Source organism: Melospiza georgiana, chromosome 1, assembly GCF_028018845.1.
Source record: "Melospiza georgiana isolate bMelGeo1 chromosome 1, bMelGeo1.pri, whole genome shotgun sequence".
Classification (NCBI taxonomy): domain Eukaryota; kingdom Metazoa; phylum Chordata; class Aves; order Passeriformes; family Passerellidae; genus Melospiza; species Melospiza georgiana.
In genome coordinates this window covers 21,259,512-21,286,109 of record NC_080430.1, presented here as the reverse complement: position 1 = coordinate 21,286,109, position 26,598 = coordinate 21,259,512, and the positions used below count along the sequence as shown (strand labels likewise).

The 26,598-nt window shown below is 40.8% G+C and overlaps 1 protein-coding gene across 1 annotated transcript in view; it reads right to left on the bottom strand.

Moving 5' to 3' along the window:
• The window catches only part of CUBN (cubilin), a 143,365-nt gene that overhangs the window by 74,660 nt on the left and 42,107 nt on the right, over positions 1-26,598 (bottom strand). The window contains 3 exon segments of the mRNA XM_058035258.1: positions 3,942-4,123; positions 11,970-12,129; positions 25,153-25,340. Coding sequence (XP_057891241.1) covers positions 3,942-4,123; positions 11,970-12,129; positions 25,153-25,340 — 530 coding nt within the window.

The window sequence follows — 26,598 nt, the reverse complement described above, 5'->3', positions numbered from 1 at the left end:
CAGCATCTCCTCAGAAATTAACTTGGCCCAAGCTGAACATTCAAATTGACCTATTGGAAAAGAATTAAGGATGGGGGAGAAATATTGATGGAAATCTGAAGTTTGTGGGTCTCCTTTACATTGTTAACTGTTCAGCAACAGCTTCTGCACAATTTCAAAATAAAAAGCAGTCAGAGGCATGCTCCTTATAGTTATGAGTGTATTTTCTTTTCTCCTTTAGGCCAGTTCAATTAATCAGATGCTTTCATAAAGTCTGGAATAAAAACAAGTTTGAGTGTTTCCATGACAAAAAACAATAAAATATTATATTTGGCTACAAAGAGAAAAACCAATAATTACCACATGAAAAAATGAGGGAAAAGAGAATGGATGGAAAGAATGAATTCAAGGGTGTGGTTCATAAAGAATGATAGGATATCAGAGCTGAAAAAAAAAAATAAATAAACATCTAGTCTGACCAGAGTATCTGATCCCAAGATAAGGTGGTGTTGGCTCTCATAGCAGGGCTGCAGGACACTGCCATAAAGCCCATGGTTTTAATCTGTTCTTATCATTTGCTTCTGCCCCGTTAGCTCCATTTAATGTTAACAGTCAGCATTCCAGAGTTATGAGCAACAGAAAGCTGTTTTTATGCAGTTGGTCACCCTCATGACACAGATTTTCTGGGAATAACACTGATCCCTGCCCAGATATAACTTCCAGCAAAGAGACAGCCTGGCTTTGACTGAGAAATAAGAATTGTGGCAATACCTGATGCTTTTTTTTCTATTTAAATGAGAAGACCAGAGCATCTGACTTGGAAGTGAAATAGATTGACAGTCTTCCTTCCTTTTCTGCTCAGGGCTACATCTTGCTGAGGCAGAATATATTTATAGTTTGTGAAAATCTGGTCCATGCTAAAGGAGAAGATGTCATCATTTATCTGTCATAATTTATTCAAAACAGGCATGGTAATTTTCCTCTATGAATGTAATTTCAATAGAAGCCATTCAAAAACTATTTCAATTATTTAATTTTGTCCAAAATAACATCTTCTATTTCCATGGAACATTTCTAGAAAATATCTTTAAGAACAATTTAAATTTGCTTTCTGTATGTTTATAAAAGGAATGTCATTTCAAGGGGAAGAAAAAAAGACAGACTGCAACAGTGCCATAAAAGAAACAGGAAGAATGCATCAAACACTTGAGCCATGGAAATAACCTGAGGATTTCACATTAAAAAATTTAATGTAACTATTATTGCACAGTTTTGGTGAAACACACGGCAGCCCTGGGATACTGACAGGGAAATGACAGCTTGTTTAAGAGGCATTGTCAAAGGAAAGGGAAGGGAGATGCTGCCTCTTACAAGAGCAAGTATGCTTCAGACAAATGTTCAAGGGTGAAATATTCAAGAAACTATGGTATAAAAGTGAAGTTAGCAACAAAGATGTTGCAATGAGAAATATCTCTTAGAATTTTTCTAAATTCACTGCCAAGTCAAAGGGATGAGGGTGTTCCTAAGAAAAAGCTAAATACATCCAGGAGAGCAAGTTTTGTGATTGCTGGGAAATATTCATTACAGGACATCTTATTTCAGGTACCAGACTGAATGGGACATGGAGAGACAGCAGAGTGCAAACCTACTTTAGTACTGATTTTGACTTCCTATTAAAACTGGAAAGTTGTTTGATTTCAAAGAAAGCAGGAAGCAGTAGAACTTACCACTCAGAGATAAGGAAAATGTGAAATTAGGAGAATAACCATGAGGACAAATAAGACTTCAAACTCCAAAGATACTTAGGATACTTTTGGGAAGATAATGTGAGAGTGAAGACCTTTGGAACCTTAGTGATCACTGAAACACACAGTATCAAAAGCACACCAGTGACCTTTTTTTTAACACTCTGCGGACTTAAATGTCTGTGTGGTTTTCAGCTTGGATTTACATAGAAACTACAAGAAAGAAGGTGGCAAGATAAAGCAGCTTCTGAAAATGGCTAATCATGCTCTTTTTTTTTTTCTCCCACTAAATCTGAGTCATCATTTGTCCTGCTCAGACTATGTCAATCATGGTATGAATGAATTTTATAACAAAAGCAAGAAAATATGTATGTGGCAAGGTACATGAAGCTCCACTGGGTGTCTGCAGCTTGGCAGGGGAAGCTCTATGCTGCCACACAAGATCTTTGATCATGGACTAAGACACTAACCAATTTTCCCCCTGTAAATTGATTTATGTTAGATTATCTGCCTGCAGATCAGAGCCAGGTGTTGGGAACTGGATGAACCAAGATCAGGAGACAAGTAACTTGAAGCATGCCAATTCTGAGGGCAGGAGGCAGGGGAGTTCAAGCAGCAAGGTGAGCATATGTGCAGATGAATCAGTATGGTTGGAATGAAGCAAAACATAGCAACTAAGCTGCAAATGGCAAAAAAAGGAAACCCAAAACCTAAGGTGAACACCTTGCTCAGGAACACAGAGCAGCAAACTGCAGGGGGCTGTTAAATGGTGTCTTTAAGCAGTTGGTGTCTGGCAAGTCACTCAATTGGTTTTAGCCCAGCTACCTTCCCAGTCAAAAAGTTCCCAAACAAATGGTTGCCAGCCATCTGTACTCTTGCTGGATCATGATGGCTCCTGAGCAACCATCTGCAGATGTAGGTCTTGTCCTTAGAATAGAAGAACCATTCAAGAAATGGTCATCCTCAGCAAATTTAGATTTGGAGGCTGTTTAATGGATTCCTCTGGGCAACAGAGGCATAGTGGAAGTGTATAGGCAGATAACTTTCACCTTCAATCTGGTGATTCTGGGCACAAAGAACAATGAAGATGCAATACAACAGACTTCATCAATATATACCAGCCAGTACAGGTCACCTACTCAGAGTCTCTGGTGTCAGCAATGTGACATACAGGTGTACTTGCCAATGCTACTGATGGAGAATTCACGGAACAGCTTCCTTACCCCCAGATCCTGCAGAAATCAGAATGTGGGAATGGGAAGCAGAGCACAAGTGTGGGTGCTGGACAGACAGTTGTCTAACTGTATGCTGTATCACATCACCCAGAAGAGGAGAAGAAAGGCTGCAGCAGAGTGGTACAAGTTCTCTAAATCAGTCTTTTGCAGTCATTACAAAAACATTGAAAAGTCACCCATGTATTAACATTGACAAAAAGTCACAAAAAGTGTACCTCCATTGGTGATCTCAAATGTCTCTAGTGAGAGCAGTTTAGAAAGTCTATAACTCTAAAGTTCTTCCTGAAATTATTTCCTGTCCATTCTTCTTGTACTGGAAGTCTATTCAACTCTGTTAGCTGAGATTGGTCACCTGGTTGCTTACCAACATGAGCGAAAAGATGTCATCTATAACAGGGCCATCCAGTCTTACAGATCTCTTCAAGGAGGTCAGAACATCCTTAGAGAGACTCCTTTTCTCCTTTTTCCACCACCCTAAGATGACTAGGATATTGCCTCTTCTTTAATTTTGTTGTTGTTGTTGAGTGCAAAGATTCTTCACAATTTTCATCACTCAGGGTTATAAATCTCCCCATATCCTTGGAAGGCCCTACACAAGATCTCACCTGAGTTATCCCCTGCAGTGATCCATCATCTTGCTTTGCATCAGGAAATTATCTTCATGGTACAGCACCCTACACTTGGTTCTTTATAAAAGGTGGAGTTTTTAAGACTAAGTTTTTCAAAGGAGCTTTGTCTTTTGTTAGAAGGCATACAGTGCATAACATCATAATTAATTTAAAAAGTCACCAAAGATATAAAAGTGAAAAATAATAAGAACATTATGGCTTCTGTGACAATACCTGTTGAACATAAGTGCAGCCTCAGCAGAAACAGGAAATTGTGGTAGAATTGTTTGTTCTGCATCTGCAGTTCTTGGGATTATCTGTTCCAGACAGAAACAAATACAACTTGTGCTTTTTAGAGGAGTAAATGCTCTTACCTCCAAAACATCATAGCTGCAGTTTGGGTGGTACTCAATGTCGAATTCCTGGATGGTGAGTTGAATGCTGCTGCCAGGGGCTGTGTGGATGTACCAGATGCATTCCCTGTTGCTTGGGTATCTATTGGGGTAGCCAGGGCTGTGAAATGAACCAGAAGGGCCAGAGAGCTCTTCTCCACAACCTGACAACAAAGGAAAGCAGCCTGGTGAGGAGGTCTGGCAAAACTGCCTGACAGCTCTGATAAGCACAGGCAGCAGCCCCCATTTCATTGACAAATGTGTACTCTGGGCTGCAAGGTCTGCTTTGCCACAGGGAGCCCAGGAAGAGAATGGCAGGCTGGAGCAGTTTGCATTGCCTATGTAGCAAGTACTTCACCTCCTGTTTTGGTGGGTTTTGTACCAAACCTCAGCATCTGCTCTGACTGCTGAGACACAGAAAAAAAGTGGATTTTTTTTTTTATTGGCTTCTAACTTTAACAGTTCAAGAAAGCTGAATCAGATCCATTCTCAGCTCTTACTGACTTCAAATAATCAAGCCAAGTTATCATAGGGAGGTCTTTCTATTGTAAAAATGCCATTTCCCACTGCTTTAGAAATCATAAAATTAAAGACGACGCAATTTGCCTCAGCCTGCTGAGCATGATTACAAGCTGCCAGATCACAGTGGATAAACCAACTTTCTGACACTTGGTGTGTTTAATGTTCTTTTCCTTATTCAATTGTAACAGTGCGATTGTAAAACAAGCTGTGTTTGAAAGGTTATGTATTTTTTTTCAGATAAGAAAGCATTGTCCTAATACCACTCCCCAGACCCTGGGGTGACTAAGTTCTTACATACTGTGAGCTGGACTGAAAAAAGAAACCAGCAGCAAAACAATGGATGAAATGCAGGCCCTGGTTTAACAGGACAAAGCAGCTGAACATCTGAGCCTAGTTTTATCATTGCTTTGTGGAGATGTGCTAAGTGTAGCACGAGCCTCTCTTTAATGAATTCCTGGGAAGATGCTTTTCCTGCCTCAGACCCCAAGTTCAGGCATAAATAGGGCAGGAAGGCACAGCAGCCCTGCCAGTATCAGGGCAAATTCAGATCAGCTACATTCACAGCGAAACCTTACCTTTAGAAAAGCCAGTAGGGTGGCTATGTACCTGTCACACACAGAAAAAAAAGGATTCTGTGTTTGATCTGATTTTATGTGTGCCATTCTGCCTTCCAGCAGCAATTTTCTTTTGCTCTTTACATTACAAGCCCCCCAAGTGTTTAATTTAGGCACTGATATTTTGCTTACACAGAATTTATAGGTTCACTTGAGCTTTGTAATACCCACACTCTATCAATTTCTTTGGCTTCATCTCCAGAGGAAAGATTCTGTCACATTGAAAAGCCCCAAAATACTTAAGAAAACCATCTCACAAACCATGAGCTCTATATTCCCTGAGGCAAATACTGTGGTATGTCAGAACTGATAAATAGCATCTCTATCAGAGCCTTTATTTATAGGAGATATTTCATAACATAAACCAAATAAAATACTCCTTTGATCTGCTCAACATATGCACACAGATGTGTAAAACCTCTAGTCTCTATTAAATCTCAGAATAATTTGCAATTTGAATAAGGCGTCTTTGGCCATTGCTCTGCTTTACACCATATTTCAGGAAGCTGTAGATCAAGATCTTCAATTAAGTGCAAATATTTTCCTTAATGTCTTTCATGCCAAACTTGTGGCTTCTAAGCCTCAGAAGCATTTACCATCATTTCTACCACTGAGTTTTTCAGCTTCACACAGAAAACCTGACTTTGACTTCATAGTTGGCTATAGGACTTCTAGGACTGCAAAACACAAATCTGTGAGGGGAAAGAGCAGCAGGTCTGGAAGGGAGCAAAGCTATAAGAATCTATTTTAAGCTAAAAAAGGAGACATCTAAATACAGATGTGAGGCCATGCCAGCTATGTGACACTGATCTCTCTCAGTCCATCACACAGTATCCACCAGCAAAGCACCTTTAAAACAAAAGAATTCCCACTAATCCAGATGAACATTTACACGGCTGAAGCTGCCTCACAGGTGAGTTGGCACAGGCCAAGTCCTCTCCTCCCTTTTCCACCTTGCTGCACATGGAGCAGCCAGAGGTGCCCTGCAGTCACAAAGCTCCATCGTCAAGCTACTGGGCATCTCAGTTTAGGAACTGAAGAAGTTTTTAAGTGTATTTTACACCAATCCTGCCTTTGATCTCTATGGAGAAAAAGGCAGTGCACTTCCTCCCCTGAGGCTGTCAGCCCAGGTAGATGTTAAATCCCCTGAGACTTTGATATCCATGCATGTTTCATTCAGTGAGATGGAGAGCAAGAAGGCTTCAGTGTAAACCACCATCACTTTTTCCTCCCAGTGCCTTTAGAAGATTTCCCTCTAAAGAAACCAGGTTGCTGAGGTCTTACAACTGGAGAAAAAAAGGTGTCATCCTTGGGGAAGCCTCTCAGTGGAATTTGCAGCCTTTCTTTCCCCCGAGCAGCTGGAATTACACAGCCACTAAGGGCAGAGCTCAGCTCAGGAGGAAAAAGCTGCTTTCCAGCTTGGGAAACAGAAAGATTTCTCAACAACCAGACTTAATGTCTCGGCTCCTGAGGGGGTGGGAACAGGGATCAGGGGAGTTTCAGCAGGCAAAACAAAGCCAATTGCTATTTGTTTCAGCTCAAAGAAAGCTGGGAACATTTTAAAACCTAACAGGCAGCTATGACTCAGCTTCTCCTACTAAGGGTTTCCTGATAGCCACAAAAGACGTTTTTATTTAAATCTGAAATGGCTCAGAGGAGAGGAAAGCCTGTGTGCTCTTCTTTGAGACATAGACCTTTCTTCCATGCAACCCTTGCAGGTAGCATTCAGATTACTCACGCTCCCTCTCCAGAGAGGTTTATGTTTCCTCTGAGCTCAATCAACATTCTCTGGAAGCACACGAGTAAGAAGGTCAAACTGCTTTTAATGTCTCATTTCTTTTCTTCTAATTAAAACTGTTCCCAGAAAAGGCTTCTTCTTTTTTTTCTTTTTTTTTTTTTTTTAATGTAATTGAGTGATTCCTTTTAAGTGCTTCAGCAAAATGAAGGTAAAGTTTAGGTCTCTGAGATTAATTTCTTATAAGTTTTTGCAAAAAGATCTATATTACTTGAGTTTATGCCTAAGCATTCACTGACTAATAGCAGAAAAAAGAGCTCACTCACCTTTGCAAATATGAATTCACACCTGAATTTTTTTGACTAACCAGCATATGCCACAAGAAACCTCCACATCAGAGCAGAAGCACCATCTCTGAACTCTCTGGCCAGCTGCCAGGAAGTCTGTGCATGATGTTTCTGTTCTTTATAAGGATGAGGTAAGAGTCAATTCTGTTGCACTTTGCTGAAAATATAGATGCTAGTTGATTTTTAAAAATATTTACATAAATATTTAAGAGATTAAAACATATGTTCCCAATTTAAACTCACTTGCTCACTTGCAGGATTGCTCTACAGTGCCAAAATGAGAAAACTCAAATAATGAACTTTTTGAAATGCTTATGAAACTTTGACTACAAAGTTACATGAATACAAACCTTCTCCCAATGTTTGTGTTTGTCTGCAAACATCAAATACAAGTTTGATTCTATTGAAAAAATTTGAATTTTTGCTGTTTATAGCAACAAAGTAAAAAACGTTGACCTTTAGGAATAAAAAAAAAATAGCAGCATTACTTCATCCTTCACTGAAATAATAGTGATTAATATCAAGTCATTCTGCTCCTAGTGAAACATCTTTAAAAGTTTTTCTCAGCACAGAAATACATAGTCTTGCTGTGAAATGCAGACAGCTGCACTGTGGAAAAGTTGCTTGCAGCTGAACTGCAAGCATACACCATATGACCAGTTTGTGCCAGCCTCCTTGCAGTAATTTTGGACATTTCAGCCCTGCAGTTAAACAGAGAAAAAAAAATAAGAAAGGGGAGGTACTCTTTTAGTAGTGTAAAGGTCCTGGAACTCCCCTGAAAATACTGAAAACTACTACCTACTCTGGTGTTAGTTGCTAGGACATCAGACAACAAACAGAAAACTTAGGAAACGTATATTTGGTGGTTTTGCTTTCTTCTGACTAAAATTTACGTATTCATTGAAGATTGTGCAAGCAATGATTTACGGATCTTTCCATATTACTGCCTGTCTGGTTAGCAGATGGTGTTCATTAACCAAAGAAGAATCCCTATTCTCAAAAATAATTATAGCTGAACAGAAATGTTGTAATCTGTGGAAAACTCTATTATTTGCTAGGTTTTCAGATTTATTCAGGGGTATGTTTTTAGCCACATGTTAGAAAAACCCCATCCATAAAAGTTAAAGAGAACTGGCACTGTTTCTGCAAAACCAAAGTTAGGGAAATGAAAGGAACAGAGTTTTCCAGTTGTGGTGCTCAGGGTGAATCATTTCAGTAAATGTAAGCTGACTCTAACTGCAAGGAGCATGTACTATAAACATGTGCCTGTACTACAGTAATACTGTGTGAAGTATAATTTGGATTTGATTCTGAAAACTTTTGCTCTCTTGGGTAGGTTTGGTTACAGAATATTATCCAATGGATGAAGTAGAATAATTTACATGATAAGGGTTCATGCAAGACAGTAAAAATTCAAGTGAGATATGTTTTGGGGTTTTCCCTGCTTTCTGATTTGTTAATATCAGACTTTGCTCATCCTTGGACTTAATGTGTCAGAAAGGCACTGAAAAGGAATAGTCATTTTTGGAAACTGAAAAAATGGAAATTTGTCAAAGTTTGCAGAAGAAATAAACAACAGAGCTATGATTCAGGCTTAGAAAATCTGGACCTCAGCTCCCTTGCTGACCTGCAGGGTGATATTCTGTTCAGCAATCCTAATGGATGCCTGAAAAGTGTCTCCAGTGAATGACTTCTGCATCTTCATCTAACCTCTGTTTCTGAAGTGCTTCTCTGAAGAGCCAACAAACTAACATTTGACCTGACACATATACTGACAGCGGGAAACAGAAAGCAGAATCATTGGTGCAAGTTTGGACTGAGAAGAGACAATGAAATTTAAAAGGCCTATTGACCATGAAGCAGCCAAATGAGTGAGCTTGCAATGCAATGCAGATGTAAATATAAAGCAGTGAGGCCCTCATGCACATTGCTTAATAAGGTAAGTGATGTGTGCAGGAAATATGTGTCTCCTCAGATATGACAGTTGGCACTGGTGTAATTTTGCACTCAGAGACCTTTGCCCTCTTGGCCTCCTGACTTTTTTTTAGGGAAAGCAATTTGATTGGCATTCCATCTTTGCAATATCCAGACTGTTATCACAACTTTGTTCTTTCTCAAAGGGCCAATATATGTCCCATATATATTTGCCTATATTAAACTTCCTAAAACAGAGTAAAAGGAGAATAAGCACCTTGCAGATTCAAGCTTTCCACTGGCAAATAATCCTTTTGAGCCTTGACTGCAGAAGAAAACATTAGTGATTTAGCCAAATAATTTTAAAATCCATCCTCATCTATGAAACTCCCTTAGAAGAACAATATTATTTCAGAACCAAATTAATTTTTAAATTTACTTCTCTGCACTAGAACTTTCTATTTCTATTATTTCTATTTCTATTCTTTCTATTTCAATTTCTTTTTTTCAGGCTAAAATTACACAGGATACTTTTAGGCATAAATAACAGCATTCTCTTAAGATCAGTTACTAATTTTGTCTTTGTGAAAGCCTTTAGGTTTTTAAAGAAAGCACTTTTTAAAGCAGGTTTCCTCAGCAGCGGGAAAGATCAGATGCAAATGTTTTAAATCAAAACAGTTTTGCTTCATCTATGGCAGGAGGGGTTATTCAGATCAGCTATCAATGAGGTAAGCTTTTCTCTTTTTTTGACCACCTCACAACTGTGAAAAAGCTTCTGGGAAGAGTCTCTGAAGCAAACTATATGAGAGGCATGGAAAACATAAGTGCTGCTCTCTTTACCATCAAAACATGGGAATGTCCTTGATATATATCCCACAGAGGCTTCACAACTGCCAGTTAAGGAGCACAGGGACAGCCTGAGAAATAGTTCACAGCAGCTTGAACTCCAGAGCACACATTTGTCACTTGAGCAGAAATAAAAGCCCTTCTCTCAGCAATATATGTAGCTCTGTTATTTTCTTGTCAGGTGAGATGTTACCAGATCTGGATGTAGATTGCCCTAGGAATTTGCCCTCAGGAAAGAAGGGATCCAAATGCTTCACTCTGAAATACCCAACTCAAAGGCTGCATCTCCTGATCAGTTCTCCTAAACAAGGAGACTTTTTCCAGTGAATTTTTCCTTATGAACTTGAAAGATTTTCAGAAGGGAGAGGTAAATATAGTCCCCCAGCCACAAGGACATATCTAATTTATTTATTCTAGGGCAACCAGGCAATGTAGCCACCAAGAGTAAGAGGAATAGCTGTATTTGTGCATGACACCAACAGAGAAAAGGAAAGGAAATTTTTGGAATGAACAAAAAGATGACACCTGTGATCTGCTCTGGAGGAACTTGCACTCACACTGCAAGCTGTCAGAAGTCACAGCTGTGACATTCTGAGCCAGCAATGACATTCCCTAAGAGCCAGGCCTATCTGACCCCACAGGTCCTGGTCTGGGCTTGGACACAGCCCCACATTAGCAGCCTGGGCCCTGTGCAGCATCAGGGTGGAGCTCAGTGTATGGGAATGAACAGAAGGGCAGAGCAGCCTGACAGAGAAATGAATGTCCGTGCAGCAAAGGACGGCAGAGGGCTGGGAAAGGAGAGAAAGCACAAGAGTGTTTACCATGCAGGCAGATTCTGGGAAGCTTTGTGAGCTTTAGAAAAGCAAGTTAACCCAGCACCATGGCTACTGTATGGAACTGATGTCATCTGGCTGTGCATAAAAGCCTCTGCTTTTTCTTCTTTTGTGCAGCTCCAGGATGACATCACCCGAAGCACAAGAAGGTACCTTTGTGCTGGGGCCCTTCCCCTGCTGGCTCCTGCTACACATCCCACCCCCAGCCTGTGTCCCTCCCCTACCCAGAAACGCTCCCTCATTGCCCTGCTGAATGCAAGGCACCTCTGGGCAGCTGGCAGAGCCCTTTGGGAGCCTGTGCTAGGGCAAGGAGCTTCCATCCCAACCGCGTTCAGCAGCCTCAGCAACCTGCAGTGGGGCCTCTGCTGCCCTCTTCATCTGCTTCAAACACAGTCAAACCTGAATGCTGCTGACTGATGAGACAGACAGGGCAACTGGGGCAACTCAATTATTTTCAAGGCTGGAACGCCTTTGGTGGGATGTGCAATGGCACACGATTTAACCTTGTTACAGCACACAACCGCTGTTAAATAAGCAGAGCGAAAAATACTACATTTGTAACCTCACTTACAAAGAAACTGTAAACACAGTTTGCTGTTTTACAATCATTAACAGATTTGTTTATAGTTGGCTTGCATGCTTGCCTGTTTAATAAGACCTGTGACAGTTTTCATGACATGCAAGAACAAAAGAACAGACACTCAATGCACATCCTGGCCAATGCTATTTCATGCAGAGAAATGGGGCAGGGGCAGCTGGGAGTGGACACTACCACAGGAAACAAGTACCACTGAATTAAACTAGAGAGAAACCTGCACAGAAAACAGAACTCTATAGAAATGGGTGAGACTGAGGGCTGAATGTTCCCATTAAAAGCTCAAGTCACTCACAGTTACCCATGACAGCATCTATCTCCTGTTCATTAGAGCAATTCTGGACACACCCCTCATCCCTGTGCCTACTCCTGGAAATAGAAGCACATTTCCCTAATAGCTCTCAGTCTCCAATCAGCTGATCTGTCATGGTATACATGTGCAGAAACATCCACTGGGAAAGTATGTGTACAATTATGAGGACATGCAATGGATTTAGAGCTGCAATGGGTTATTTCTATTTAGATGGCATAGAGTGGCATAAGCTGGAACTCCTTTACACATCCAGGGAAGGAAACCTTCCCAGAGGAAAGGGGGCTCACTTACCGTCAACATGCCATAGCATCTGGAACCCACCCCTAGCATTCAGTCCATCAGAGTAAAACTCCACATGAAGGCTGCTCCCTGTAGTGCTCCCTGCCAATGGAAGAGACTGTCCACAGAAAGTGCCAATCAGGTTGGATTGTGCATCAGGCCCATCATAGAGCTGAAATGAAATTTAAAAAAAAAACACCAGTGAGTAAAAAAGAAGTTCCGCAACTTAGCAGCTTCCCAATGTTTGGTACAGGATTTAAAAAACAAACAAACAAACAAACCCAAAATAGTGACACTTCTCCCACTGGCCACCCTTGCACAGCAACATGAGCCTGGGGAGTGTGGAAAGATTTGAGTAAAATGATGAGTAAATACAACGTCAATATGTCTTTAAACCTGGCTGCACACTGTGTACAGTAGGGTTTGCTGTTTCTGTTTTGGTGTGTATTGGGGGTTGCTGGGGAAAAAGATAAAGGGCAAGTGGCAATGAACTGAAATAGAAAGAAAAAGAGGGTGTCATGGGTCTGATTTGCCCATGCACCCAACAGGCTGAGTGCCTCCAAACCCCTTGGTGACAACTCTGTTTACATGTTCATCTGTTTAAGGCTGCAGCCAGGTGACATGAGGACTTCCTGGGCTTCTGATGGAGAAAACCAAGCAGTCAACATCACAATGGCCTCCTAGAATAGTGAGGACAAACTGAAAACCAGAAGTAAAGTAAATCTTCAAAAACACAAGGAGATTTCATATGAGTTTATTTATGGTTTCATAATCTCATTCTGAAGTCTTGATTTGGAGGAAAACTGTACTGAGCCATGCTACTGAAATTTGATTTCCTTGTCACACCCTATGTGCTGGTATTTTGACAATCAGTGATCAGACAGATAAAGCCAGCCCAAAAACCTTTATGTTTTCCAATTACAGATGAGGAATCTTCCATCCCACTCTTAAAACATTGCCACTCTTAAAAAAAAATCCAAAATCAACCAAACAATCAAAACAACAAAATGCTAGGGAAATATTTCTGTATTTAAATACTTAAATGATGTCTGAAGGCAGTCATATAGTCACAATTAAATGAAAACACTTAATACATAATTTGATGGTGTGATAGCAGATGCTTAGAGCCTTTTAACTTCTTTACATTTATTGTCTCCAGACAGGTTTAAATGGTATTTCAAATTCTAGTTTTGGAAGTTTTTTCAAATCCAGCAAATCACACTGAACATACCTCTGTGTTCTCTCCAAATACCCCATACCTCACTGTCATTTTTCAGGCATGAGGAATGTAATTTTTGCGAAGCTAGTAAAAATGAAACATTTTAGCTAGGTTGCCTTTGATTTACAATATCAGATTGCTGGTTATTTTCAAGTTAGGACTTGCTTTATTATTTCTACCTTGGTTACTATGATTCTTAAAGTTTAGGAAAACAGCAACCCTTGTCCTTTATTATCACTTTCTGACAGTTCATCTGATCTTTTGTCCTACAAAGCATATCTTCCTACACAACCCAGCAAATTACTGGCACAGAAACCATGTCTGACCATTCTCATTGTGCATTTTTGGCATGCTTCCTTACAGAATTTCAGCAAAAACTTTTCTCTCTTTTGAAGCCATTACCGTAAAGTTGTCTCTGTGCAAAGAATAAAATCTATGATCTCCAGAAAAACAGCAAAGGTTTATTTATCTTTTCTCCCCATTCAAATCTCTTTTCCGAATATCTTTGATTCCACTAAGAATTCTGTTATGTTCAGCACTGTACAAGTCATACTATGGAAATACATTTCAGCAAATATTGATTGACCATGCTAGCTGCTAATTTTCACGCATATTTTCTGGCAGACTCTCATATGAGAATAAGTCATTAACCCCCAGCCTTTCTGCTCCCCCATCCTTTCTGCTGAAGATGCTGAACTTGCAGAATCTTCAGAAATCTTGTTACTCATTTAAAACAGAGTTGGGACCAAGAAATCAACTTGAATGGTATCAAATTCTCTAGCAGACAGTCCAGTTTAAAGGTTGGGGGGTTTTTAATTTAAAAAAAAAGATTTAGTTCTGCCAGAAGTTAGGGTCAAATTGCAGGAATAATTCTATGATAATATTCTGTGGACTTTTTAATGACTGGTGACCATCAGTCTAACACAATGAAAAGCCCAAAGCAAGCTAAGTGTATTGCAAATTGAGAACTATCACTCTATTTGGTTTCTCTTAGTGAAATCAGAAAAGACTGAAAGTTTCTAATTACAGACATATTGCTGGCAGTGATGAGATGTGTTTGAAAATAAATATGAAATTTTATTTTTTATCTAAAGATTAGATGGCAATATGTTGAACATCATATTTCTTTCCCCATATAAAATTTGAAGGACCACCTGATAGACAGAGGAGCTGTCCCATGCCCAGCATTACAGTTAAAACCTTCCTCCACATTACAGTTAAAACCTTCCTCCAAGCCAGGGTGAGAGCTTTACACATTCTTTGAAGGCATAAGTTCAGAAAATGAAATCAAGTCAGATCCAATTAGATTTTTTAATAGTACTTCCTTTGATCAATTTGTGGTGTATACTACTCATATTTCTGTGGCTTCAAGCCAAGGAAATCTTACACCAGAAAAATATGAATGGTGAAGAATGAATCAATGTGGAGATCACTCTGAAGAGTAGCTAAAACTATGTCAAGATACATATTTACAATGTTCTGTTAGTGATTATAAATGCAAACCCATTCTAAAGAACTATGGACTAAATAATACCCAGAAACTTCCAAATCCAAACAACCACAAAAAAAGCTTCATGCGTCTCCTGCAATTTGATTCATCAAGAGTGTATTATTTTTATCTAAGTCAGAGAATCCCACACTTCTATGTCATTTCCTCTGCAAACAGTCCATCAGTTTTCTAGCCACAAAGCATGGTTACTATGGCAATGCCTTCATGCCGTGCTGCCCCGTGGGTCTGAGCTCAGAGCAGGGTTTCACAGGGAATTGGAGTGCCTGGCCAGCTGTAACTCATTGAGAGAGGCAGAACCACGACTGCTAGAATTACAGCTGGCTTTTTTGAGCTGTCTTTTATTTCTAAATGAAGGGAACAGCTGTGTGTTTTCACAGGGCATTTTGAACTTCTCAAACCACCTTTTGCTCTCACACAAACACAGGCAAGGGAAACTGAAGCTGCACACAGCTCTCATGAGCCATAATTTCTCTCCTGATATCTGGGATAATGTTTCTTGTGTCAGGTCCTGCTTTGTCAGCTGTGTCATCTTAAACTGCTGCAAACTGAGGGAAGGTTCTTCTGCAGTCTATATGAGGCAAGATACTCCTTATGATTGTGCAAGACAACTGGATTTTGGGGCAGTGTATTAGTCACTCCTGCACCATACTGACTCCAGGAACTGGTAATTTGACTCTCTTCCAGCTCCCCATTGGGAAGAAAGTCCTTGTTCCCTTTCTGTGTGTATATTGCTTTTCTAATATATTTATTTGTTCAGACCTTTTAGCCTCCACCAGAAAATCCAAGCACTTCATAATAATTTTGGCAGATAATTCAACCAGCAAAACAGGCAGACACCTGCAACACACTTTCAGAACCTTAGCCTCTCCTTTTCAGCAAAGCAATTGCCCAGCAGCAAGCAGAACACATCATTTCAGCAGCCTGCAGCCCTGGGTCCAGGGGGCATGGGCCATGTTAAAATGAATTATTGGGCACAGCTCAATAACTGCTAGAAGAAACTCCTTACCAGTCTCCCTAGGAGCAAGTGCATAGCTTGACATGAAGGTAAAAAGGGGAGGTACCAGCTCTCTCAGGGATGAATCAAGCTGTGTGACTGCCCCACAGCCCAGTGGCAGCTGAAAACCATCTGCTGTACATTAGAATGGGTTGGGAGAGCAGGACCAGCAAAAGCTGCTGGAAGGGTTTGGCTTGGATAGCTCTCCTGGGGGACACCATGGCCACCAGTATTGCATTTTGGCTCTTCTGACTCTTCAGCCTGGAAAAATGTCACTAAGACCGATAATGGTGCCCTGGAGACCACAGCTGTTCGCTTCTCTTTGGAGGAGCAAAGCAAAAGGGCACGACCCGTGTCACAGAAAAACTCATTACCAGAACTGGAGCAGGGGCTCAAGGACTGAGCTGACTGGAAAATGAGGTTTCCTCTACTTGGAAGAAATAAAGATCTATAAAAAATGGGGAAAATAACCTTGGAATGTGTTCCATTTGGACATACTCGAGGTAGGGACAATTTTCTAGCCGACTGCCTTGTCAAGCTTACTCTGTCTTGCGAAAGGGAGCCTTTCAGACTGGTAGTAAGACTCCATCTGTTCAGTTTTCCTGGCAGAAAACTAGGGGGTGGGGAACAGGGAGGTGGGGGGGGAGGGATAAGGCAAAATATCAGTTTTCTCCTGGAGAATGTTATTTCTATGAAAAGGCATGTTTTTTGTTTTGTTCACCAGGAAAAAAACATTGCAGAGGAAAAGCCTATGCCTAATCAGCCCTGGAAAAAAGCTGCTTATGTACACTAGTTAGTAATAACATACAGTCTTGATCAAGAGGTGATAGTCTTCAAAAACAAACTTTCAGTTTTATATGAGGGGGAAATCTATGCTATAAATACTGACAGTTCTCTTTCACTGTACTGTAAATAATACTGTCATCAGATGCCACAAATTCATCATAACAGTGAGCAATGTTCGTAATAATTATCTCCAACTAAGGCTTGAAACAAACTATTTGCTGTCAGAAACCCTTCATAGAGGGACCAGCAGCAGCAGTCCTGGGCTGTATTTGCAGAGCTCAGGAGAGGAGGCACTGCCCTGGATCAAACCAACAGAGCCATAAGTGTCCCACCCATGCTCACAGCCTCCAGGGCAGTGTGACACACACAAGTATCCCTTTCCTCTCAAAACTGGGAAAGCTGATATGGGATTGTTTGGATCTAAACACCAGAGGCAGTGATTACAAGTTTCTGAATAGCTCTTCCTGAAAGGAAATGAAAGGAAAAGAAATTCTGGAAAGGAAATTTTGATGGCATTGCCACAAATATATTACCAGAAAACAAAAAGCAAAAAACAAATAAAATCCTCATCCAAGTAAGAGAATGGACTCTAAAGAGAGATCACCATTAATGGTTAAAACAAGAATTAACAAAACCAAAAATAATTAATTTCCAAGCAACAAATTTCCTTCCAGTAGGGTAAAGTGCAAACTTAAGAACCTGCAGGTCTGTCAGCCAGAGGAAAATCCAAACAAATTAAAGCTCCAGGATGTGGCCCAGTGTTCTAGCTGAGCACCACAATGGCATTGTTTCACAGGAACAAAGGCAGCTTAAGACTTTGAGTGACTGACTGCATGGAGCCTTGACACTTCTGCACAAACAGGAGAACAAAATAAGATTATGTTTGTGCTTGGATGATGATAAGAGTTTGCAATTGCCATAGAAAAAGGCCTTCCTAAAGAACTCGTTCTAACTAATACTTTATAATGATTATTTAAATATGTTTATGCCCTATGATGAAAGTTCATGCTCTGACCACCATATGCACCTTTCTTGTCTCCACACAACGACACACTTTCACTAATGAACCATTTTATTCTATAGCACAATGGAATTTGACATCAGGCATCACTTAGACATAGAGGCATACTAGTTAATCATGCTGGGATTTATCTAACATATGGAAATAAATAAATAAATGTCTATTTTTTTAATAGTAAGGTTTTTATCTGAGTCTATGTTTTGTCTTGTAACCTGAGCCTAAAATAATCAGAGCCATCTTAAAATTTTGAGCAATGCTGAAGCCCACATTAGACTGGAGTGATTTTTTAAAAAATAGTTTTCATCTACTGCATTAGCACTTACTTCCTTCTCAAAGGAAACAAAGATTTTTAATACAGTCATATCTGTTCATTCCTGTCATTCTAGGGAAGGTTTATTTCTTGAAATTTTATGAAACCAGTATTTTTTTAGCGATTAACGAATTATAAGAATGTAAGAAATGCAGGGTGTATCTTTGGATTAAATTTTAAAATTGTTTTAGATGCAGGAGTAGGAAATAACTGCTCCTGAAGAAAGGAATGCCTAGGAGACATCCCAAAATCTGCACTCAAAACCTTATTTGTTCAGCATAGCATCCTAAATCTCCAAAGCTGTGTTGGGAAGGCACCTCCTCCCAGTCAGCATGCTGTGGTGGACAGAATCCAGATGGGTCCCTGAAGTGTCTCTGCAGCTTTTGCTGACCAAGGACTGCCTGGGGACCCACGCCTTTGTGGCAGTGGGATCACATTCCTGGTGATGAGGCTGTTGCTATTTTGGTGGAGTGACCGCTGTCCTCAAAGCTGAAATTGAGGCAGCTCCTCTGCAGTGAGAATCCACTCATGGTGGAGGGAACAGGATTGCTTTGGAGCTTAGGACAACAACATTTCCAAAGTTACTCTTCAGCAGCAATCTGTGCGGAAAGCTGCCTGCAAAGGGAGGGGCTGTGCCCAAGGGGGTGGAGAATGTGCCTGCTCTGAAAGCCCAGAGTGGCCTGAGCACTTTGCAGCTGCTGACCTGTGCCAGGGCTGTGCCAGCCCAGACGAACTGAGCTGCAAGGGAAGGAACATCACACTCACACCATAAAGGGCCAGAGAGGGCAGGAAGGGCTCTGGGAATCCCCCCTTATTTGAGAAAATTTGCATCATGCAGATCTATGGACACTACAGAGAGTTGCAGCTTGGTGTCAGCAAATGAAGACAGAAAAAAGGAAATATTCCTGCCTCTGGGTTCCAGGCTGGCTTATGGGAACAGTGCAGGGGGTGCACATGACCTCCCACAAATTCAATGTGGTTTTTTCTGAGCTGTCTGGGGTCTTCCCTTTGATGAGGAGAATCTTTGGCTGATTTAAATGGAGTTTCTCCAGCCACAAAGTAACTTTTTTAATACAATGCCTATGCTGAGTATGTTAAGCAGATAGACTGACAGATAATGACCAGGCTTTCCAGCAAAATCTAGAATACAGAAGAAGAACAAAGGAAACAAGGATCCAGCTGTAACTAGATGAGTCCCAAATATTCTGTCTCTAACAAGGGGTGTGCACACCATCATCATGTGGTGGTGTTTCACAGGCATTTCATTGCAGCATGCCTTTTTTCTGAAGAAACAGGCTAAGTCACATTGCTGTGAGCTGGCAGGGTGTGGAAAAGGCCAAGTCCATGAAGGTCTGACTCATTTTGAGAGTCCAAAAGAGGAGTCTGTGCTGGCTTCACTTGTGCTTCTCATTATCTGAGGTTTCTGTAGGCACCAGCAGCCCTGGCATCACTACAGATTCAGCTGTTGTGAGGGGTCGGGGGTTTTTTGTGTACATCTGTAATTTTGTTTCTACGTAACCTTTCAAACAGCAGAGCCAAAGTGTACTTTGATTCTGGCAATGCAGGCAATTAGAAAAACAAAAAATCAGAGTGCTGAGGTGGTCCTGTTTACGGTGGACAGCTTTTTGGCCTGACACTCTCCTTTTAAATATCCAGATCTCACTGAAAATCAGTGCATGGGCTAAGATTTTGTTGTATACCAGTGGTATATGAAGCCTGGAACAGAAACCTTAGAATTGTCACTTTTATCCTTACAGTCTTACACTGAAGGATTTCTTGTGGATTTCAGGCCCATAACCCCCTGAAGGAATTCAGGGATGTGCTGTTGTGCTGCCAGCTTGCATGATAATATGTTAATGGATTCCACTGCAGCATGGCCAGCAGGCTGTGGTTTGATGTCTGGGTGCAGGACCTGGTGGATTTATTTCATACATCATCTGCTTCTCCAGGGAGATCTACGACCAGTGACATTTTGTAAATCAATGCATGGCCATAAGAAGAGCCATTCCCTGTGCTTTAAGAATTCCTGCAGCACTTTAGAAAGACACACGCATAAATAAAATGCAATAATGGTAATCTCCTAATATAGTTTAGGCATATTTACTAATTGCAACAGGGAGTAAAACTAGAAAGAGGGTAAGATACTTTTATGTTAGCTAATAAAAAAAGAGGATGACCAGATGAGTGTGAGCAGCAATTATCTAATGCAGTATTCCCAGATGGAGAAAAAGGATGTTATGGTACATCCCTGGAATGCTACTGTGGTTTAAAAAAGGAGGGGAAAAAAAGACATATCCTGCTACCACCAGAAGGAAATGAAACAGCTCTCAGGAGCAGATGCCATATTAATTACTGTATTCATTCAATAATATTCCTCCTATAATCATGCAATGGTATTTTAACCACTTTGAGCCCAGTTGCTGAAAGAGTCTGGGCTGCTGAAGCACACTGACAGTAAGCAAGCAAGGCAGTGCTCTGGTCCTAAGTGAGCTCTGTCCTGGCTTGCAGCAGAAGAAAGGCATTTGTTGTTATCAGGCAGTTGTTGCCCTCATAGGATGTTCTTTTGCATTAACCCAATGACAATGCCAACACTGACAGTAGATGCACAGACCAAAGGGTGAAACTTGCACTGCGAGCTCTGAAATTTGTCTTGCTGCCTGACACAATTTTTCTATCTGTTTGTCAGGCTGCTGACATCTTGCAAAAGGCTGGCCAAGGTCTGCCCTTGTCCTGGTTCTGGCCAGGACAGGGTTAATTTTTTGCAGGAGGTGGGAGGGGGCATGGCCAGGACACAGGGATTTTTCTGTACCATCCTTTCATTGCCAGGGACAGGGCCAGGAAGAAGGAGCTCCCTCTGGCCCTGAAAGCCTGGCAGAGGGAACTGTCTGGGACTGTCTGTTAGAGTTTGGGGTCTTTTTTGCCTGTATGAATAATTTCTTTTCTTATACCCTCTGTCATTAGTCTTGTTGCTGATACTGATAATTTTCTTATGTCAACCTTGATCTTTGCCTTTTGTGCCTTTGGTTGGAGGGGGAGAGGGGAGCAGTGCATGGCTTTTGTGGGAGTACTAAAATGGAGAATATAATTCCTAATCCATGACATCCCTGTGATTAATAAAAGCAGATGCTAAACAGACTGGACATCACGGGACAGTTGTACTTTCTCAGCAGAAGAACATAAAGGGACATTGTCACTTAAAGACAGAATGATCAGTGGTTTCAAATAATATTTTTCTTGTATAAGGAAGGAGTATATGTCAGTTCTACAGCAGTACTCTGATCTTCAGGGCAAAATCATTATATTATTCCTACTTTGCCGTCTCAGAGATTATGTTCTGCCATACCAAATAAGAAGGTAATTCATCATTAAGGATGGGGAGGTAAATATATGCTTGTTCAGCTAATAATCTGATGAATGTAGAGGAAAGAATGACATTTCTATGTCATTGCCTGCAATATCTCACTAGTTACAACCCCATGACTTCTCTAGAAAGACTAATGTCAGGTTATTTAGCCAAGGCACAGCAAGCAATATAAGTTAAAGACCACTCAATCTAATTACAGCTAGTGTAGCATCACCAGTAAACATTCTGCTATTTGTATGTCCTGTATCTTATTATTGTCACTTCTGTACATGTCTTTATCAGAAGCAATTAATCTCATATTCTTGCAACTTCACTGCAAAACTCCTTCCAAAATGTCATACATCCTATGAGCATCACTAGTGATGAGCCAACATCCTCTGACAGGACATGAAACACTGCACAGTGCTCATTTGCTGGCTAAGTGCTCATATGAGATTCATCCTAGAGACTGACATAATAAAACCTGCAGTTTTGCTTCCCTCCCACATTGCCCCTTCTCAGTTTCTGGCACCTACACACAGAGGCAGAGGATTGCCCCAAAGTCAGAAGAACAGAGTTTTTCCCTTCCTACTTGACACAGGTATAAGTAGTTGTATATTAGTGGTGGAGATGCAGGTCCTGCCCAGACCAGACCAAGCTGGAGTCACCCAATGCTCCCTGCAGAAAGAGAATGCTGCTCAGCATGGGTAACACCTGTGGAATGGTGACCCAGCTGACAGGAAGCCTCCCATGATCAGAGGAGAAAAGGAAATAGGTAACACAATACACAGCTGACTGCTCATTGTACAGATGTGACTGAATTTCAGTCTGGAAGAACCATGCACTGTACTTGTACCTATACTCACTGGCCAGCTGACTATATTCTTCCTGCCCCTAATGTGAAACAGTCATTTACTGTATGGCATGATAATATCTTTGGTAACTGAAAATCACTAGGAATACCCATGTGTAGAAATTTTTGGTTTTGACATTACACATATAACTTCTGACTCACATCTGGACTAAGCCAGCAGGCAAATAGCAAATTAACTGTGTATATCTGACTGAATTAGTCATGAGGTAAAATACTCTTTTTATATGGGCTTGGGTCAGAATGTCAGCCATAATTAAACACAAAGCTAAAGAACAGGCCCTATAAAGATGGGAACCAAAAGCATTTTGTTCAGCAAGCAAGGTTCAGCAGTACTCAGGAAAACAGCTTGCTCAGTCTAGCTGTCCCCACCCCACTAAGCACCATGATTTTCCCCTTCAGATTTCAGCGAGATTTCAAAAAAAAATTAGAGCTTTAGTTTGGGACTATAAAAATATGTCCACATGTCCATAAATCTGTTTCTCACATTAACTTTTAAAAACTGCTTTACTACTTCTGGGGGTTTTTTGCAACTGCCATTTCTTGACTGTAGTTTGCTAAGGCAGGTCATGTTTCTGCCATAACACCTCTGCAACATTTAGTCTTGTCCTTGCATCATATACCACTTTTCCTTACTCCTTCTGCCACCACAGCTGTAATCATCAGCAAATCCACCCTAAGAGCTAACTCTTGTCCTTCCTGTCCCCAGCCTCGCAGCAAGCAGGAGGAGACATCATCACCAAGCCTGCCATCTGCTAGCTACCATGGAGCAGCATGCTGCTGCTGTCAGAGCTGCCACAGAGCTAAGACAGAGTGTTGCTGTCTGCTCAGGTAAATGCCTGAGGTGGGAGAGCTGCTGCCAAAAACCCAAAACAGGATGGGGGAAGGGACCCTTAAAAGCTCCCAGGGAAAAGAGCACTTGATCAGCACCAGTGGCCACTCTGGTTCATGAGCACAGCTACATGGAAAGTGTCTGAGCAGCAGGTTCCCATTTCCTCCAAGAAAATGGTGAGGGACTCTGGTGTATGGTCCCTGCATCACCCACTTAGACTGCAGTGAACAGGTTTATGTCTCTGTTATACTCAGCAACAGCATCAGATCTTTCCCCTCTTAGACCTCAGTGAAATAAAGGAATCTCAAAACTGGTATGTGGCAGAAAAGTAATTTCTTTTAGCTGAATGGCTATGAGGTTTCTTTTAATTGTCCTTTTTTTTTTTTTTTTTTTTTTCCTATTTGCAGCAGTGTCAGACTCCATATGGATTTCAAACAGAAAAGTCCCAAATATCTGCAGCCTGGTTCAAAAGTGACTGCATGCTTGTTGCAGATGATTCCCCCTTTCCCCTACACCACAGCACATTCCCAGCCTTGCCAATTCCTCCCCTTTTGCAAGAGGCAGGGTGGGAGCAAACACTATTCAATTCCCTGGCTGGTTCAACCTCCTTCTCTTTTTACACTATGGCACATATCTGTGCAGCATGCAACAACCAAATGAGGACATCTTTTCCAAGGGGTATTTCCTAATGGCATTTGGAGAAAGATTTGTTAGTAAAGTTACATGAATTGCAAATAAAAGCCTCCTTAACACACTTCCATGACTTTATTTTCCCCTGGTTTTCTCTTTTTTATACCTCTTTCAGCCTGCATTTTCTTTGACTGAAAGCACTGAAAAATTGTTAAGCAGAGTGCTTCTGTCTCCTCATTCTCTCCAATATGTTTATTTCTGTTCTTTTAAGTGCCTTGGATCAGATCCTTGCCCCTGGCACTATTCCTCCACCCTTGACTTTTGTCTACAATAGTGAATCTGGCAAGTTTCTTGCTCCTCACAGGCTGGCTACTGTGTGCAGGGCTCCTGCTTTCCATGGGTCAAGGCTTTAGGCATCTTGAGACTAGCACTGGCCTCTCCACTTGGCTCCAATATTTCTTTTTCAGCCTCCTCACAAAAACAAACCAGGCCTTAATAGTTAGTTCTCAATACAGTGCTCCCTTGTTTATTTTCTTCACATGTCTATTCTTTCTTTCCATTCCGGGCCACAAAGAGGAGAAAGCTGGAAGAACACCACTTTTGTCAATTTACTACCAATTTTGAGCTGTGAAAGCTGCCAAGGTAGTAACAAGGTAGAGGGAGGGAGGGAGGACATCTACAAGGAGCAGATTAGGCCATCAACCAGTCTGTTGCTGAACCTTCTGCAATACCTGGGTGTAAATATCCCCAGAAATACAGCTACTATTCCATGGTCCTCTCCCTGGCTGTAAGCAATCTTCTCTAAGATCTCTCTAAATTTCAGTTCCTCTTGTGCAAAACCCTAAGTAGAGCACAGGGGCTGCATGCTGGCATCCTGTACAAGGGTGAGATCTGAAGGATGACTTAGTCCAGCAAAACTGCAAAATTGCAGGCAGGAGATTATAATCCACAGTATAGAGTGATCATGTCTACCCTTTATATCCTACAGTACTAAGTACAAAATTTAGAGGACGTAACTTTTCAGTTTTCCTAGAAAATTTTGAGAAAACCTTTTTTTTCTTGAATTTTTTTGGAGGAAATTAAAATAAAGGGTACTTGGTTTTAGCTTGACTCTGTGGTTTCACTTGCCTAAAAATGTCACATTTTGTTTGTGGGTGCATTCATTTTCTTTTACTCCCTTTAAAAGTGCAGATGAATTGTGTAAAGTATAAACAAGAGACACAGGAACTCTCCCTGTAAAAATGTAGACATTTATCTAAGTTTTTCAATATTCCTCATTCCTTCTCAGATAACAAGATGAAAATAATTGAGCTCACTGCCTTTTTGCTACCCGTTTGCTAATCTCAGGATTCCCCCTTCTTTGCGTGAAGCTGGAATCACAACATCTCCCTTTGCCCATAAAAGCCAGTGCATCCAACCTAAGGTGAAAGTTAGACTGGGGCAGCCCAGGCACCTGCAGAGTGATTCTCCTCTCAGAGCCTCACACCTGCCTTGAGCAGCAGTGCTTCCCTCCCTACTGATCACTGAGGAAACAGGGTTAAATCATTTGGATTTAACACCTGAGCTTTAATGGTTAAATTTAGATAAGATAAATTTCCCCTTGCTTCTCTGCAATCTTATTATTTTTTCTTTTTTGTTAAAGACTTGATTTTTCTTGTTTCTAGAATCTGGGCACATACCTTCACAAAGTCACGATTACAGTCAAATCCATCTTCTACATCAAAGGCTGTGAAGCTGTAGTTGAGAGTGTTCCCCTTGGTGGCCTGGATAGTCCAGCTGCAGTGCTCATTTAATGGGTAATTATTTGGATAATTTAAGCTTTCCAATATGCCATGGCTACGATTAACAGTCAGCACTTCATGGCAAACTGTAAAAAAAAAAGATTATAAATCATTTTTGTTCAGTGTTATTAATCTAGTATCTCAAAAATTACTAGTTGAAGTTACTGATAGCATTACAAAGTGAGAAATATTTTCTTCAGATTAGAGAAGCCATGCAGAAAGAGAATGGTGACCTCTTGAAGAACATATTCTGCATATTTCAACCAAAACTCCAGCTATTCAAACTTGCATCTATCAGCACTATTATGGCCTTCTTTTCTGACACTTGCATACCCATCAGTATATATTTTTGAACATACGTATTTTTAGGCAGTCTTCTTTAAGTCTAAATACATGGGTATTCATGAAATAATTTTTTTTAATTAATTTTAGAAATGTACCCTGTCATTTGAAACAATTTGGGGAGGTGCTCAACAAATATTGACAAATAGATAAAAGTGATTTATTTCTGCTAATTAGGAAAAGTTATGATCACTGGCTAAAACAACTAATGGAAAGTACACTCCTATTATTGGGCTTTCTAGCCCCAGGAAGAGAATGTGATAATGAATTTTTTTAAAAAGGAACCACAGTTTTCCTTGTGAGACATTCAATAGCATCCTAGCATAAGAACTGGACACTCACCTGGAATAATAAGAGCTTTCCTTGAAATGCAGAGAAAATAAAATAAACTAAACTAGATAAAGAACAAAATTACAATTATGGCATTAGGTCAGTGAGTCTCATTTTCCTGTATCCACCTTTACCTAAAGACAAAACATATCAATGTGGGCAATCCCTTGTCTGGAGAGAGCAAACAATGTGTACTGGGAGCAGAGCAGAGTAATTAATGCCCAGGGGAGTGGGCAGGAGCAGGAGCAGACCAGGCTGGTCGGTTTGTGCAGCAAATCTGCAGAGTTTGAACAGCAGAAATAGCTGAGATTCACTTGCATGACTGCTCCATTGTCTGTCCCCACAGGCAGTACACCCACCTCCTGCACATTTTTTCTATTCTATCCAAAGGATTTCAAGGTCTGTGTTTTCAGTATTTCAAAATGCTTGGGATACAGCTGCAGGTCAGGGTCAGGTGGAGTGGAGCTTGCCTGCAAAGCTACTCTGAAGCATTTGACTTTTTGAAAGGCAGGACAAAGAGCACAAAATGGGCTTTGAAGAATGCAAGACAGGTAAAATCTGCTACCCCCTGCCAAAGGGATTTTATTAGAAACATATCAGGCACAGAGGTGCCTTTGAATGGTAACTTGATACCATGTTTTTCTTTGCAACATTTTCCAATTAATCATTACA